The sequence below is a fragment of the Lissotriton helveticus genome, chromosome 2_1, assembly GCF_964261635.1.
Source record: "Lissotriton helveticus chromosome 2_1, aLisHel1.1, whole genome shotgun sequence".
NCBI classification, from domain to species: Eukaryota; Metazoa; Chordata; class Amphibia; order Caudata; family Salamandridae; genus Lissotriton; species Lissotriton helveticus.
This window is the reverse complement of record NC_136059.1, coordinates 335,763,270-335,779,909: the sequence shown is the minus strand read 5'-3', so window position 1 is coordinate 335,779,909 and position 16,640 is coordinate 335,763,270. Positions and strand designations below refer to the sequence as shown.

The following is a 16,640-nucleotide window of genomic DNA, read 5'->3' as shown; positions in this document are numbered from 1 at the left end:
CTTCAACGTCTTTATGTACTAAAAAGAATACAGTGTATATACAGTTACATACGGTCTGCACTATTACTGATAAAAACCTGAAACAAACAAGTCTCTTCTGTATTCACAAGCCATTCCTTTCCTTTCCTAAACTGCAAAGGGAGAACAATAAGCATAGCCAATGCTTGCTAATAAATATATATTTCTTCTACTTGCTGCAACTTTTGTTGGTGGTCTGTGTTGTGCTAAAACATAATAAATCAGCCGAAGTGTTCAAGCAGTATAAAATCATAGCTGCCAGTTTCACCACTGGCTAGCAGCAACTTAGCCCTGAAAATCTTTCATCATCCCAAATCTTAGCAACCTTACATTTTAGCATCCTTGAAGCTGACATACGATGGCTTTTGCCTGATAGCTAGAAGGATGGAGTTCCGGATCTTTGGAGCATTTCTCAAAATAGTTTGCTTCAGACTTCTTGTGTGTTTTTTAACGTGGGAGTTTCCACGCAGAGCAGGTCTGTGCTTCTGAGTGATGAGGAATATTCTTAGATTGTTAATTTCTGAGTTGGTTAATTTACACCCTCCACAAGCAAACCTTGTGAACTATACAGCAATTATACAACTGTAGGCTTCGGAATTCTATGAGAAGCCATGCAGGTTGATCAAACTTGATGTGATTTGATTTTTGGGTACCTTAAATTAGTCTAGTCTCTGCTTTGATGGCAGCTATTAAAGGGGGCAGATGGATTCCTGGGAGTGCTAGTTAGCAAGGAGCTGTCGTAATCCAAACTCAAAAGTGGGGGGAATATTTACAAGCCCCATGCGCCACCGGTGCATCACGTTCCGTGACGCACCGGTGGCGCAGTCAACTAAGGGATATTTACAAGCACAGGTAAAGTCACCTTGCGTCACTTAACCTGTGATTGTAAGTATCACCCCTGTTCACGCAACACTTTGCGTGTTAGGGGCGGAACATGGGTGTTGCTGTGGGTGTTTCCACGCAACACCCATGTCCACTGATGCATTTCCTGATTTATGAGAAATTGTAAACCTGGAAATGCGTCAGTTTGCTACGCTACCCTAAGGGTGGCGTAGCCAAGCGAAACGAGGAGAAATGTTTTCATTTCTCCTCGTTTTTTCCTCTTTCAATGCGTGCTGCATTCTACAGCACGCATTGAAAGAGGAAAATGCCTGCAGTGATTGCTTTTGTGCAGGAAGGTGCCCCTTCCTTCACAAAAGCAATCTCCCCATGGCGCAGGCATCCTTGCACCATGGCTGCTGTTTTTGCGCCAGCGCAGGGGAGAGCACTGGAATGCGACATATCATTGAAGATATGTCGCATTACTGTGCTCTGAAAGTGCCGCAGCGTGGCGCAGCCAAAGGGCTTGCGGTGCTGTTATGCGGCACTTTCTTGTAGATCTGCCCCATAGTATTTAGAATGCTGTTTTGAAGCCATCCACTGGTAGGAGTGATACAATTCACTATAAGAGTCTGATTTGTTAGATTGCCTTTATTTGCTAGTGTGTTGGTGTCTTTGTGCAGTTTCTGTTCATTGTTGAGGGTGATGTCCAGTGTTTCAGCATTTCGACAATAGTGGGTTTGCTTTCGAGCAGTTTATTTACAGGCTTTCGCAGAGAGGGGTCAGAACATGAAGAGCTTTATTTTCAGGGAATTCACTTCAAGATGGTGTTGTCAGCCATGATTGCAGGTCCTCTGTCGTATTTCCTAGATTCTGATGAGGAGACTCTCGGGTACAACTGAGTGTCACCAGCTGATAGATAAAAAACGATCTTCGATTGTTTTAGGAGAACTGAGAAATGTTGTGTATAAATAGGGTTGGAAAGGGGGTTGGAAAGAAAATGGATCCTTCTGGAAAACCTTGTGGCAAAGACAAGAGGCTGCATAGAGAGGTTGACACTTTCACTTGTGTACGGCTGACAAGGTTGGATTCAAAACGTCTCAGAACAGTAGACCATTGACTTTCTATTCTTCCAGGAGTTTGAGGAGAAGTTGTGTCAACTGATGGAACTGTGATGCGCTATGAAGCCTCCAGAATAACAGTAATGGTGTAACTCCAAGAACACACTTAAGTAGAGGTCTAGAATACAGGATCAGCAGCAATGCATCCTTGTAACATAACACAGTCACAAGTGCAAGCAAATGCCGGAAAGAAGGAGGTGGTGGGCAGGATCTGTTAAAGACTAAGGGGCACATGCATCAACATTGTAAATTGCAAATACCTAATTGCGAATTCCTGAGAATTGCAATTAGGTAATCACAATTTACAATGCATGAAACTTAGAGTTTCTGATTGCAATTCCTAGGGGGTCGCACATTGCTCTACCTCATTAATATTAATGAGGTGGATCGCACTTTGCAACCCCCTAGGAATCGCAAAAATCACAGGGATTGTCCCCTGCTGAGCGCAGCAGACCTCCATGTCCGTGATTGTTTTTTAAATAAAGCAATCTTTGTTTTGTAAAGGAGCCAGTTTTCCTTAAAGAAAAACGAGATGCTTTTCAAAAAATGAAATAAAAAGGTTTCTTTTTCATTTTTTAAGACCCGGCAGTGTTCCGTGGGACCACTGCCTGCTCTTAAAAATGCTTTTACAACCATTCACAAAGGGGAAGGGGTCCTTCGGGACTCCCTCTCATTTGTGAATGGGTTATCGCACATTCACGGTCACAAAACATTCATGCATACTGGTAGAATTCGGTATTTGGAAGGGACACCCTTAACACGCCCCTTCCAAATACTGGAGCGCACCAAAGAGGCTCTGACTCTGTTCTCGTTTGCACAGCTGGTGAACTCCGGAAGAAGAACATTTCAGTCCCATCGACCTCTTAGAACTTGGGACTCGGTCAGAGGTGTAGGCCCGATCGTGACTTTGGGGTACACTGTGGTGGAGGTCACTCTGGCTTTAATGGCGCTATAAGGCATGTGAAAGAAGAGGTGATCCATAAAGACCACTGAAGGGCACAACACAATAAAAATCTCACTCCAATTTAAAAAAAGGATATAATTTAATAAACAAAATGACACCAAAATGACAAAAATCCAATAAGGGGAACAAGAGAGATGAATTTTGGAAGATTTAAGGAAAAATAGTTCCAGAAAGCACTAACCACCAATTGTAATCTATGGTCGCAGTAGCCTGGGACCAAGGAGCAATATCAGGACTACCAAAATGGAGGATACACCAAACCTGTTCTTCCACGTTGGAAATTTCACCTTTGGACTTAGTCCCTGAAATAGAAGTTTTCCAGCGCGGCAATGTTGCAGCTTGTATCAGAGAAAGTCCACTCAGAGTTGTGCAGCCATTGGATGTGGTCCTCATAAAGTTATTGGGTTTGGTAGGAAAAGTTCCAAGCAGGAAAATCAAAATTTCGTGCCTAGGGAAGTTGTCAAGTTGGTCGGATACTTTTGGCGCCTTGGCCCAGTCAAGATTTCTACGTTTGAACTTAGTCTCTCTTCAGAGCTCAGAACCCACCAATGGGATAGTTTACAGGTTGTATCAGATTATGAGTTCCACAAGGCCAAATACCTTCTTGCTGAGGGCCTGCTGACATGGATTTACTGCTGCGGAAAAGCGCCAAGCAGGAGAAACATGTTTCTTCAGCACAGTGAAGTTGCACCTTGGGTGGATTGGCTTTGGAGATTAGTCCCAGTCCTCTGGAGGTCCGGAAGTTCCAAACACATTTTAAGTCTCACCTTTTCAGAGTTGTCTGGAGAAGTCTAGTTAGACACAGCCAAGGGGCCAGGACCTCGGGGACAGCACTAGGTGTCAAGAGTCATTCGTGCAGGGGCCACCAGCATGTCCAGTCCAAGTGCTGTTGCTCCTCATCAGCCGAGCACTTTAAGGAAAAGGCCTCTTGCAGCCTATTGTGTCCTGTAGCTGAGGCCACACAGCTGCCTCTTGTAGTCCACTTCTTTGTCCTGGATAAAAGTGGGAGCAGATCAAACCCTTTAAGTCTCCTCACAGATCTAAAACAGCACAAAGAAATGTTCTGAGGAGGGTGCCGTGTGGTGCTACATTTATCGTTGGCGCTAAGTAGTTTTTAGGGTGACTCCTGGCTCCCCCTTAACCAACAGGGTAAAGGTTCCCACTGGCAATCATACGGACATTTTCAGCCATTCCTGTTTGCTCAACTGCAAACTATTCCGCAGTGCCGCTATGCCCACAAATCCAACATGGGGAATGCCTTTCCCCCTTTGTGCAAACCTGTGTGGCCATCCAGGGGTGTGGCCTGAGAACTGAGTAGTCTTCTCCTCTGTTATCACTCAGAACTGGTTCTGGGGATAGCTCCCCTCCACTGGGGTTGGTACCAACATGAATGGGGCAATAAAGGGTTGCTTTCTCTAGGTCTCACCTTACATTTACTTGTGAAAATGCAGGTCCATTTGCAAATTACTGACATCCTGGCTTCCTCCCTAACTGACTTTCCTTCAAGGGGAAGAAAAACACCTTGCAGGGAATACTCCATTTATTCCCCTGTGCACGACTTGCATGTCCGTCCTGATAGAATTATTGGGTACCTTCATGTGCCCACATTGGAGCTCCTGACAAAATATCTGGGAAAATCCCATACTGACCATAAACCTTTAGTAATGAAATTTAGATGGTGCAAACTGTTCATGCCAATACCAACATGGTGACTTCAAAGCGCTGCCTTAGAAGATCCAGCATTCCGGTGTTCCCAAGACAAGGCGATAAGGAATGACTTCATAGAGAACCAGGGGACAGCATCTAACGCTGAAATGGAGAGGGAGGCATTCAGGACAGTCATCAGGTACACTGCTTTGCCACAATAGTAAGTAAAAGGCAAATATTGACTAGAGCACTGGTTGGCCCCGCCCCCAGCAATGGTGGATCATTCCTGGCGTCCTGGCGTTTCCAGAGTTGTGAGCTCTGCTGAGCCCTACTGAGTGATTACGGCTCGGCGGCGGTGCTTTTTTGAACTGCGGCCGGACTCTGGACCAGGCAGTGGGGTGAAGCACTCTTTGGCTTCTGCGGTGAATTTCTTCTGTTCAGATGCCCGAGCGATTTTGTCTGCGGCACCTGCACTCTCCTGGCAGATTCAGAGCCCACAGCAGGTGAGGGGGAAGGAGTAAGAGGCTGCGACGGCGGTGACCGCTTTGATCTGCAAGTACATGTTTCCCTTGAAGCCACACAGCGACGAGCGCAGCGCAGTGCAGAGCAGTGCTCACTGCTATGAGCCCATCAGCGACATTGATAGTGACTATTTATATTTATAAGAATTTCATGCCAATAATTCGATCAGATTAGGGGAGAGAGAAAACGACCTCTACATCCAGCTTAGCTGTAAGCGGAAAGCAGGATTGACTTTTGCTTCTCCCTCTGTGCTTTTTTAGTGTGGTTGCTTCAACTCTGTGCTGTATCTGTGTTATATCTTGGGAGAACTGTGCTTGAACTTTATGTCTTTATCTTGGGAAGACTGTGTTAATAAAAGAGGCACAAGTTTATAAGCACCCTTTTGGTATACTGAGGCGTAGGACCTACTCGCATCATCCCGGAGCCCTGCTCGTTGTTGGGGGAAGTTGGGGTTGGACCTTGTGAAGCACTGCCTTCCTGTCACTGTTGGCTGGGGTCTCCTGCTGCCGCCGAAGCCCTAGAAGTGGAGAAGTGTGGCTCACTGGTTAGAGGAGGCAGACCTGGAAGCAGAGGTCAGCCCGGGACCAGGGTTCGATTCCCGGCTCGGCGGGGTCTTGAGTCCTAAAATGTCCATGGACTCGACAATTCTCGCTCCGGTGCCTACTCGATTTACGGGTTCACACTCTGCGACTCTGGGCAATAGCTTGCTTAATCTACACAACGGCCCCTCGCGGCGGGATGCCTGGTTTTCACCTTGCGAATACCCTGCCGGGGTTATCTCACAGGGGAATACCAGGATGGGTTCCCTAAGCAAGCGCTTAGAAACCGCTCGGTGATTTGCGCTATATAAATTCCTGTACATTTACATTTACAACACCTGAGCTCGGCCGCAGTGTCAGGGGAGACCGGCCCGAGGGAACTGCAATCTCCAGCGTCCTTTGGGGCAGGAAGCCGCTCTGACCCGCGCCAGGATGCGCATAAATTCAAGGCTACCCCCGCGTCGCGGGTCGGCGCCGGGACAAGACCGGGACAAGGGCGGGACCATCTAAGGCCAGAGGAGGCCGGGTCGGGGCACCCCTCTTGGAACTGAACTAAGAAAAGAAGGGAAAGGATTTAAGGTACAGATACCCATTGACTATCTCAACTTCTATACAGGTCTCTCCCAAGCATCATCATAGTGGAACCGGTGAACTATTTATTGGGGAGGTGATATTGATTCAGTGTCCACTACCAAAAGCTAGTTTGCTATGACTTGCAAGGGGGGCATTAGAAAATCTTCCACCCAGAGTAATTTGCTCAGGGGAACGATGGATTATTACATTAAGAGTTCTATTCTCCCTATCGCCAGTGAATTAGAGAGAATAGAGCGTTCGCCAGCCATGGATAGTTCCCCCAGTATGTGTTCTTCTCCACAGTCTGCCGATGCAACCCAAGCAATATCATTACTGGAAGAACTAAATAATGTGTGTAAATCCAAGTACGCTCCTGTGGAAGCAGGAGACCTGCAACCTAGTGCTCCTATTTCCCCCATGATTCAGAAAAGGGGGTGGTGATGAACAGAGTGTCTGAATTAAGCAGACCACTCTTACCCAGTCCAAAGATCAGGGCTTGATCCATCACCGTTATTTAGCTCACTGCCCCATCCCAGCTCAGAACCTGGCTATATGCAAATTAGTCTGTCCCTGGCCCAGTGCATCATGGGAACAGGGCAGACCAAACTACCAAGCCAATTCTTCACCAGAAAGGAGACAGGCTTCCGGGGACCGGTTTCTGCCATTTCAGGCGTCGTCGGCCCGGCTTGCTTGAATCCTGATGGAGCAGTGAGCAAGGGACTCATGTCTGAGTATACCCTTCCACGCTTATGGTGGACAAAATGATTCAGAAAAGGGGGTGGTGATGAACAGAGTGTCTGAATTAAGCAGACCACTCTTACCCAGTCCAAAGATCAGGGCTTGATCCATCACCGTTATTTAGCTCACTGCCCCATCCCAGCTCAGAACCTGGCTATATGCAAATTAGTCTGTCCCTGGCCCAGTGCATCATGGGAACAGGGCAGACCAAACTACCAAGCCAATTCTTCACCAGAAAGAGACAAGCTTCCGGGGACCGGTTTCTGCCATTTCAGGCGTCGTCGGCCCGGCTTGCTTGAATCCTGATGGAGCAGTGAGCAAGGGACTCATGTCTGAGTATACCCTTCCACGCTTATGGTGGACAAAATGATTCAGAAAAGGGGGTGGTGAAGAACAGAGTGTCTGAATTAAGCAGACCACTCTTACCCAGTCCAAAGATCAGGGCTTGATCCATCACCGTTATTTAGCTCACTGCCCCATCCCAGCTCAGAACCTGGCTATATGCAAATTAGTCTGTCCCTGGCCCAGTGCATCATGGGAACAGGGCAGACCAAACTACCAAGCCAATTCTTCACCAGAAAGGAGACAAGCTTCCGGGGACCGGTTTCTGCCATTTCAGGCGTCGTCGGCCCGGCTTGCTTGAATCCTGATGGAGCAGTGAGCAAGGGACTCATGTCTGAGTATACCCTTCCACGCTTATGGTGGACAAAATGATTCAGAAAAGGGGGTGGTGATGAACAGAGTGTCTGAATTAAGCAGACCACTCTTACCCAGTCCAAAGATCAGGGCTTGATCCATCACCGTTATTTAGCTCACTGCCCCATCCCAGCTCAGAACCTGGCTATATGCAAATGAGTCTGTCCCTGGCCCAGTGCATCATGGGAACAGGGCAGACCAAACTACCAAGCCAATTCTTCACCAGAAAGGAGACAAGCTTCCGGGGACCGGTTTCTGCCATTTCAGGCATCGTCGGCCCGGCTTGCTTGAATCCTGATGGAGCAGTGAGCAAGGGACTCATGTCTGAGTATACCCTTCCACGCTTATGGTGGACAAAATGATTCAGAAAAGGGGGTGGTGATGAACAGAGTGTCTGAATTAAGCAGACCACTCTTACCCAGTCCAAAGATCAGGGCTTGATCCATCACCGTTATTTAGCTCACTGCCCCATCCCAGCTCAGAACCTGGCTATATGCAAATTAGTCTGTCCCTGGCCCAGTGCATCATGGGAACAGGGCAGACCAAACTACCAAGCCAATTCTTCACCAGAAAGGAGACAAGCTTCCGGGGACCGGTTTCTGCCATTTCAGGCGTCGTCGGCCCGGCTTGCTTGAATCCTGATGGAGCAGTGAGCAAGGGACTCATGTCTGAGTATACCCTTCCACGCTTATGGTGGACAAAATGATTCAGAAAAGGGGGTGGTGATGAACAGAGTGTCTGAATTAAGCAGACCACTCTTACCCAGTCCAAAGATCAGGGCTTGATCCATCACCGTTATTTAGCTCACTGCCCCATCCCAGCTCAGAACCTGGCTATATGCAAATTAGTCTGTCCCTGGCCCAGTGCATCATGGGAACAGGGCAGACCAAACTACCAAGCCAATTCTTCACCAGAAAGGAGACAAGCTTCCGGGGACCGGTTTCTGCCATTTCAGGCGTCGTCGGCCCGGCTTGCTTGAATCCTGATGGAGCAGTGAGCAAGGGACTCATGTCTGAGTATACCCTTCCACGCTTATGGTGGACAAAATGATTCAGAAAAGGGGGTGGTGATGAACAGAGTGTCTGAATTAAGCACACCACTCTTACCCAGTCCAAAGATCAGGGCTTGATCCATCACCGTTATTTAGCTCACTGCCCCATCCCAGCTCAGAACCTGGCTATATGCAAATTAGACTGTCCCTGGCCCAGTGCATCATGGGAACAGGGCAGACCAAACTACCAAGCCAATTCTTCACCAGAAAGGAGACAAGCTTCCGGGGACCGGTTTCTGCCATTTCAGGCGTCGTCGGCCCGACTTGCTTGAATCCTGACGGTGATGGATCAAGCCCTGATCTTTGGACTGGGTAAGAGTGGTCTGCTTAATTCAGGCACTCTGTTCACCACCACCCCCTTTTCTGAATCCTATTTCCCCCATAGCAACGATTAGTCCTAGGTCTAGTTGTTCACTTCAACTTACCCAAATCCTACAGGGTACTCCCCTCGCAACACGCCCAATAGTAAACTCACAATCCACAGTTGCTACCCAGGTCTCCTCTACTAAAAGGAAGAGAGATGGGGTCAAACAAACGGGGAGGCGGGCCAAGCAACAAAAACTAAATACAAATTCCCCACTGCCCAACACTCCCAGCACTGTAACATTGAAAGTATCTACCCATGCCTCTTTACTTGCCTCGCTTGAAAATATGATGAAGTCAATAATTTCTCCGTTGATTGATAAAATGACTAGCTTAGGGGATAGGCTCTCGGGGGTTGAGGAAGCAATTAAGGCTAATTCTCTACTTTTAAGAACTATGGCAGGACCCTCTCAAGCACAGTGTCCAGCCCCCACAGAAATGCCCAATACCACCATACAAAGTAAGACCACCCGTAATCAATCAGTAACCCCGCATAGTAAAAACATAAACCCCTCGAAGGCAGTCACAACTTTACGGAGTTCCTACCCTAGAGACGGGCCGAACAAAGAAATGTCATTTCAAAAGGGAATAACGGTCAATTATGACAATATGTCACATAAAACCAATCATCTACATCTGCCACCAGAGGCCGCCCCCATTGTGTGCGTCCTCTCAGGTGTACCAGAACTCCCAAAGGGGAAACACGAAAGCCACCAGGATCTAAGAAACAAGGTAGTGTTCTGGCTATCTAAAAATAGACCTCTCCCACCCAACATTGATGGCACCATACTAAGCGTTAGAAGGGTGGGCTGGTTAGGACCTCTCCCAAAATATATTGCGGGCGATTTGGTACTTGTTAAATTTAGGAATAAACATGTCGTCCCATACTTTCAATCTTGGCAGCCACAAACAGGAGATGGGCCTATATCTATCTGGAGTCTAACTGAATTCTACCCTAGAACATTATATGGCTTGTCGCATTGCCAAAAAGAACAGAACAACTACTGGATGGGCATCACTGGTCGTGTACCGAGTGGTCGCTACATCTCCACGCTCAATTTATCCTACTCCCCCGCTCTTCAATGATCAGCTGATTCATCGTATTGATTTAATCTTATTTTAACACATGTTACTTTTTACAAAATGAAATGTATTGATGTATTTGTCTTTATTTATGTACTGTTGTTGCTTTTATGATTTTTTATATAATTTTTAAATTGAAATTTATCTTTTTGTTTCTGTGATTGTATTGCACGTGCTTTTATGATTTGTTTTTACATTTCGAATAAAGCTTTGACTGGCTGACGACTAGAGCACTGCCTGATATGGATTTAAAATTACATAAACTCCAATTAGAAGTAATTTGTGCCCTTCAGAAAAAAAGGAGTTGCTTGACCAGAGGGCGAGATGCTTTTAGTGGAGAAACTCAGATGCCTTGATTATGTGGCCCACTTGGCTCAAGCACATGCAGAGGCTGAGAGTCCTGGACTCCTACAGGCCTAGGTGATCTGACTAATACAGGTATACCCATTACTCAGATATGTGTTTCCTGGGGCCGTATGACACAAAACCAGACTGGAATTAATACAACCATTTGTGAGTATTATCGGGGTCAATAGAAGGCGAACAAAGACATTCAAAATACTGAGATACTGGCTTCCTTGAAAAGAGTGAAACTAATTTCACCAACCTACTCAGTCCATCGAGGAACTATAAAGGGTTGACCAATCTCCCCATTCTCTTTGCCTTATCAATAGAGATCTGTTCCGAGCTCCCATGAGTTGAAAAAAGATAGCGGAATACTACTAAAAGGTGGGATGCATGTGATCCCGCTTAACACAGATGATATGGTGCTCTTCTTCAATGGTAGATGTTAAGGGCTACTGCCTACGATTAGATACCTGGAGGAATTGTGCAGACAGTTTAGCATCCACATCAATTGATCTAAAACCTGTGTAAACAATTGACCAATCCATGCAGGGGGACCTGGGGACGTTGACAACTTAAGGATACGTGTGGGTAAGGATATATCACACAGCGAAAGCTCTCATGTTTGGTAATTTAGGTGAGGCTCTGGTGTATCATAAGGGTAGCATGGACTTTTGGCAGTCTTAGAAACTATGAGTAACATGCAGGGTGGCATTGATTAAAATGGTTGTGCTTCCAATATTTCTTTATTGCCTCGCCAACCTCCCACTGTGAATTCCAGCGAGCTGGTTTAGTTATAAACTTTTATACCGCTTTATCAAACCGCACCAAAGATATTAGTAAATAAAACATTTATGGCCCGCTTATCTTTCCCCCCTGTTGATGCCCGCCCCCCTTCCCCACGGACAGGCATGTAATGGCCATTGTTTCCTTTCTATAGAAACAATGTTTTTGAAATTCAAACATTATGCCAACAAGTCATCATGACATGACAAACAGCAGGCATCTCAGTTCTGACAAAAGGGGGTCCCACTGTATAGCCAGGATTGCCATCAGCAAAACAACCCTTGTCGGCATAGCAGGGATATCTAATTATGGGAGGCAGTCCCCCGCCAAGACATCAGTGGCAGGTCCTCCATCACACCGCAGGTGCCAGCCTAAGTCTAAATGGCAATGTTCGTTTTCTCAGCTTTATCAGTGAATTCATTCTTACATAGAAAAACTCTTGTACAAAAGGTAGGATCAATCTATCTTTTTTGCTTCTTTCCATAGGATGGCATGCCTAGAACTGTAAAATACTAAGGATAATGGAATATTGCAATTAGAAAATAGTTATGTACCACACATTCTTATTTACATTAAACTAAAATCTCCTCTTCTGTACCAGGAAAGTCGCCAACCTCTTCCACCTGAAGAAGTGAGCCAAATCTGGGAAGACATCAAGGACATGGGAGTACTGATTGGCAAGGGTGGACTCTATGGCCAGGTACAGCAATTGTTAATACATATAAACACGTAATTATATTTGTGTTATGTTTTATAGCTGAAATGTTTTTCTCATATCGGAAATAATTCTCAAACGCTCATGGACCTGAGTAACAAAACTCCCTGACTGAAAGTAAAAAATATACTCACTTTGACTTAGGTCTGTGTTTTGAGTACATTTTTAGACTTTCCTTGAGTTTTTAAGGGATCTTCTTACTTTGTTAATCGAATATGCTGTATCTAAAAATGTTATTTGTCTGCCTCCCCTTATCACTTTCCTTACCTGAGGCAAATGATTCTTCGGAACACTCACAAAAAAGCCCAAAAGGCTCTCTCAATGACAATGGCTGATCTTCCTATCCTAACAATTGCTACAGTGCCTTTTACTTGTTCAGTAAGTGTATTGAATTGGGCCAATGGAGATCATGAACGGGAATGGGATAATTAGCTAAGTTATTTAGATTATTTATGCTGTTGCTGTAATCAACGTTTCATTTTTATGTGTCAATTGTATCTTTTGTCGTTCTTGTTGGGAGGTCAAATTCAAAACAACATACATCATTTTTATGACTTTAGGATTTCAGAAGTTCTTCTGAAAGATGCAGATTCCTAGGATTTCTCGCATGTGTCACCCTTTACACAGCCCTTCGAGAAAATATTGTAGTTAGGCGCATTTGGACATTCAACCTTTTTTTGTTTCTTCATGGGGAACAATTTTTTTTATGGAAACCTCTTCTTCTACAAGTCTATGAATATTGACTCTGATACCTGCCATGAAAACAGATTTTCCCTTCCCTTAATTGGACTAAGCATTTAGACAATGGGAAAATAGCGGCAACATTTGGTTAATACCCTTAATTCTTCATCCTTTCAGAAATGGACCCTTAAGTGCACAGATGACCTTGTGAATCTAGTTGTTAGTCTTTTTGAAGGGTACAGAAAATAGGAAAGGCCCAACAATTTTAACCTCCATCCCACCACCCTCAACCCCCAATGACCTCAACTAACCAGCAAACATCAGCCAAGCCATTACCACCTGGTCTCCACTCCCCGCCCTGACCACCTCAGCCATCAAGTCTTCCATCCACTATGGGATGCCCCCTGACCCCTTCCTCCCTTGAAACAAACCCACTCAGCAAGCAAATCACCAGCATCCTAAACACTTCCATCTCCACATCAACCTTCCTGGACAGATAGATACACACAGTCATCAGACCCCTCCTAAAGAAAGCCTCTGCCAACTTCAACAGTCTGGGAAATTATCGTCCGATCTCCCTGCTCCCATTCCCAGACAAATTACTCGAGAACGCCATCAAGCTGCACAGCTCACTGAATTTCAGGAACAAAACCACCTGACATCTCCCAATCAGGATTCTGTGCCAACCACAGCACTGAGCACTGAGATCACACGGACTGCCCCCACAGACAACATCACAAGACTCCTCGACTGTAGAGACACCTTGGCCCTGATCCTCCTTGACCTCTCCGTGGTGTTCAACACAGTCTCCCACAACACCCTCATCAACAGACTCTACAACATAGTCATGCAGCAAGATGCCCTCAAGTGGATCGCCTCCTACCTTACAGGACTCACACAGAGCATCCGACTGCCTTGTTTCACCTCCACACTCAAAGACATCAAATGCGGCACACCACAAGGATCATCCCTCAGTCCCACCCTGTTTCCAGTCAGTTAGACAAGCTTTATTCGACGATTGTCATAAAAGCAAACCGTACATACAAATAGAGTTTAGACATATTAATACAATTTAAAAAAAAATTTAAAAAATTGTGAGTATTTACATATAAAAACCCATAAATTCATTATGCAATTAAGTCCATTACAACTATGGAATTAAATAAGTACATACAGAATTAAAATTTGATTTCGGTACAGTGAATACATATTAATCTTTGAGCATTCTACTTCTGATAACCCAGGCCCAGCCCAAGTATTTTGCCACGGCTATACAAACTATCATATCAGTACAGGAACGGATAATACGAACTGCCACGACCCCCGGTCGGTACCCATTAACCTGCACATTGGGCGAAGCCACATTCTCCGGGGCTCGATGTACACTGGGCATTCGAATAGCAGGTGTCCAATGGTTTCCGGGCGAGCTAAACAAGATGGACAAACAGCCTTAGCCCCCGGAGACCACCTACTAGTAAATGCCCCTACCGGTAGGCTCCCAATCCTCAGTTGGAAATATAATTTACGATCAAGAGGTTTCAAGATAGCATCCCAAAAGGCTTCCAATTTTGGGACATCCTTAATATCCAAAAACATTCCGGTCAAAGACCCAAGGTCAATAGACCTATAAGCCCCTGAGGCCACAAACTGCCAATATAGGGTCTTTAGAATCTTTTTGGGCGGGAACTTTGAGTTTGTAGGATCCTCCCACAGATTCCGTAAACCCATGTTAGTCAAGAGGCCCCGGATGTGCTCTAACCACTTGATCTTATGCAAGATGTCACTACGAATAATGTCAAGCAGGCCCCTTGCAAAAATCTCAAGTTCCGGCGTGATCCAGATCCTCCTCCAGTATAAAACTGGACGAAAGGATGCTATGAGCGCTATTAGGGATAACCCAAGATCATAATAGAGGGGATTCATAGGGGTACTCTGTGGTAATTTTATTAAGTTCCTTAAAAAGGAATTTTCAGAGATTGACATCCCCCTGAGGCTTTCACATCCCCACATTTCAACCCCATACAGGGCGGAGCTGACTGCTTTACCATTATAGACCGCCAGTACCGGAGCTATTGGCTTAGTAAGCGACTTCTGGTGTTCAAGGCACAAGGCTCCAGTTAACTGCCTATTTCTTAGGGTGGCCAATTCAATTTGTTGTTTCCAAGACAAATTGCGGTCTATACAAACATCCAGATAGTTAAAGGCTTGGACCCTTTCCAGAGGACCCTGATTCATGTTCACAGTACCCTTAAAAGATTTAGAAGCATTAAAAGTCATAAACTTTGATTTCTGTACGTTTACTTCTAAACCCCGAGCGGTACAAAAATCTTCAAAAAGCTTCAAACCTTTTTGAAGCCCACTAGGAGTTTTTGAAACTAAAAGACAAACGTCAGCAAACATTAAAATAGGGACTTTTGCTCCAGCAAGGATCGGTGCATCAATATTGGAGTCAATTAAAATCTTTGCCACATCATTAATATATAAGGAAAATAGTGTTGGCGCCAGGACGCAGCCCTGGCGTACTCCAGTTTCCACTGGGAACTGCGGAGTAACATTCCCGGGTCTCCCCCACCTGATTTGCGCATAGTTTTGCTCGTGGAGTTTTTTTACCAACGATAAGAGGGGCCCTGGCAAACCCATGCCGCTAAGGACACTCCATAAGGTAGAACGAGGAACCAGGTCAAATGCCGCTCTTAAATCTATAAAAGCCGCATATAAACTTCCATGTCCAATCAGCACGGTCTTCCAGTACAGCATAGCAAAATGCAGCACCTGGTCGACCGTGCTGATTGAAGTTCTAAACCCTGCCTGCAAGTGAGATAAGATCTTATTGTTACATTCCTAATCAAGAATTTTATTTAGAACCAGCCTGCCAAATATTTTTTGGGAGGTGTCAATCAGGCTGATTGGGCGATAATTACCTGGCTGCGACTTATCTCCTTTTTTAAAAACGGGTATGATCTCAGCCCCGTTCCAAGAGCTTGGTATGGGGGCTCCCCTGGCAACCATATTTGCCAGAAGAAGTATATAACAGCCCCAAGAATTCTGGTCTTGCAAAAAAAGATCTGCGGGTATACCATCAATACCTGGCGATTTACCAGGGACCACTAGACTTAGTGCACACTGAGCATCCTTTAAAGTAAAAGATCTTCAGTTTGGGGCTCAGAAGGGACTTCCACTATTGATTGCGTGTCCTGACCCTTGGCATATTGGGGCTAAAAGTGTTCTACCCACCTTTCTTGGGGGACCCAATTCTGTGGCTTATCCGGGTTACCCTCCACACCCCACTTGTAGACATTCCAAAATCTACGCGTGTCTTTACAGGAACCTGCTTCCTAAGGTCAATCCATCGTTTCTCATCCCAGGCACGCTTGGCTCTTGAGACAAGAGCACAAGAATCTCTGATTTTCTGCCCCCGTACTTCTCACATACATGTTGTAGACATAAACTGGTACAAGATTTGGAAACTTAAGTCTTAGGACCTGGAGATCTCTGTGGTTAGTGGGAATAGTTTTTACTACTACCCCCAGGTCCTGTCTTAACCAGATAGTTAGCCCTCCAGATGGTCTCCCCCTCCCTTCCTTCACTGCAGGGATGCTATAATTTAAATAGCCAGGGAAATGTACTTCCTCCATTGCTTCCTCCATTGCCCATGTTTCCTGGAATAGGCATAATTCATGCTCTCGGATAAATAATGCCCAATCAAGTGACTCTAGCTTAGTCTTTAGGCCAGCTATGTTCCATGAAAGAACGGATCCATGGTTACTGACACAAGCCACAGAACAAGCCTTCCCTGAGGACTCTTGGTAAATAGTGGGGGGGATAGGTTCATCAGTGGGACAAGTCCCTAGAGTTTGATTTATAAGGGAATTTGCTAAGATACAACTAGGATCTTCTCCTGTAGTTTCATTTTTGTCTTTTTTACTGGCTAATTCAATAGGGGGTAGGATAGATTCATCAGTGGGACAGGCCAGTGGAA

The 16,640-nt window shown here is 45.6% G+C and overlaps 1 protein-coding gene across 2 annotated transcripts in view; it reads left to right on the top strand.

Moving 5' to 3' along the window:
- AGXT2 (alanine--glyoxylate aminotransferase 2) overlaps positions 1-16,640 on the top strand; it is a 399,919-nt gene that overhangs the window by 307,101 nt on the left and 76,178 nt on the right. For both annotated transcript variants that reach the window (XM_078674933.1, XM_078674934.1), the window contains exon 13: positions 11,867-11,965. In XM_078674933.1, coding sequence (XP_078531059.1) covers positions 11,867-11,965 — 99 coding nt within the window. The remainder of the gene's footprint in view (positions 1-11,866; positions 11,966-16,640) is intronic.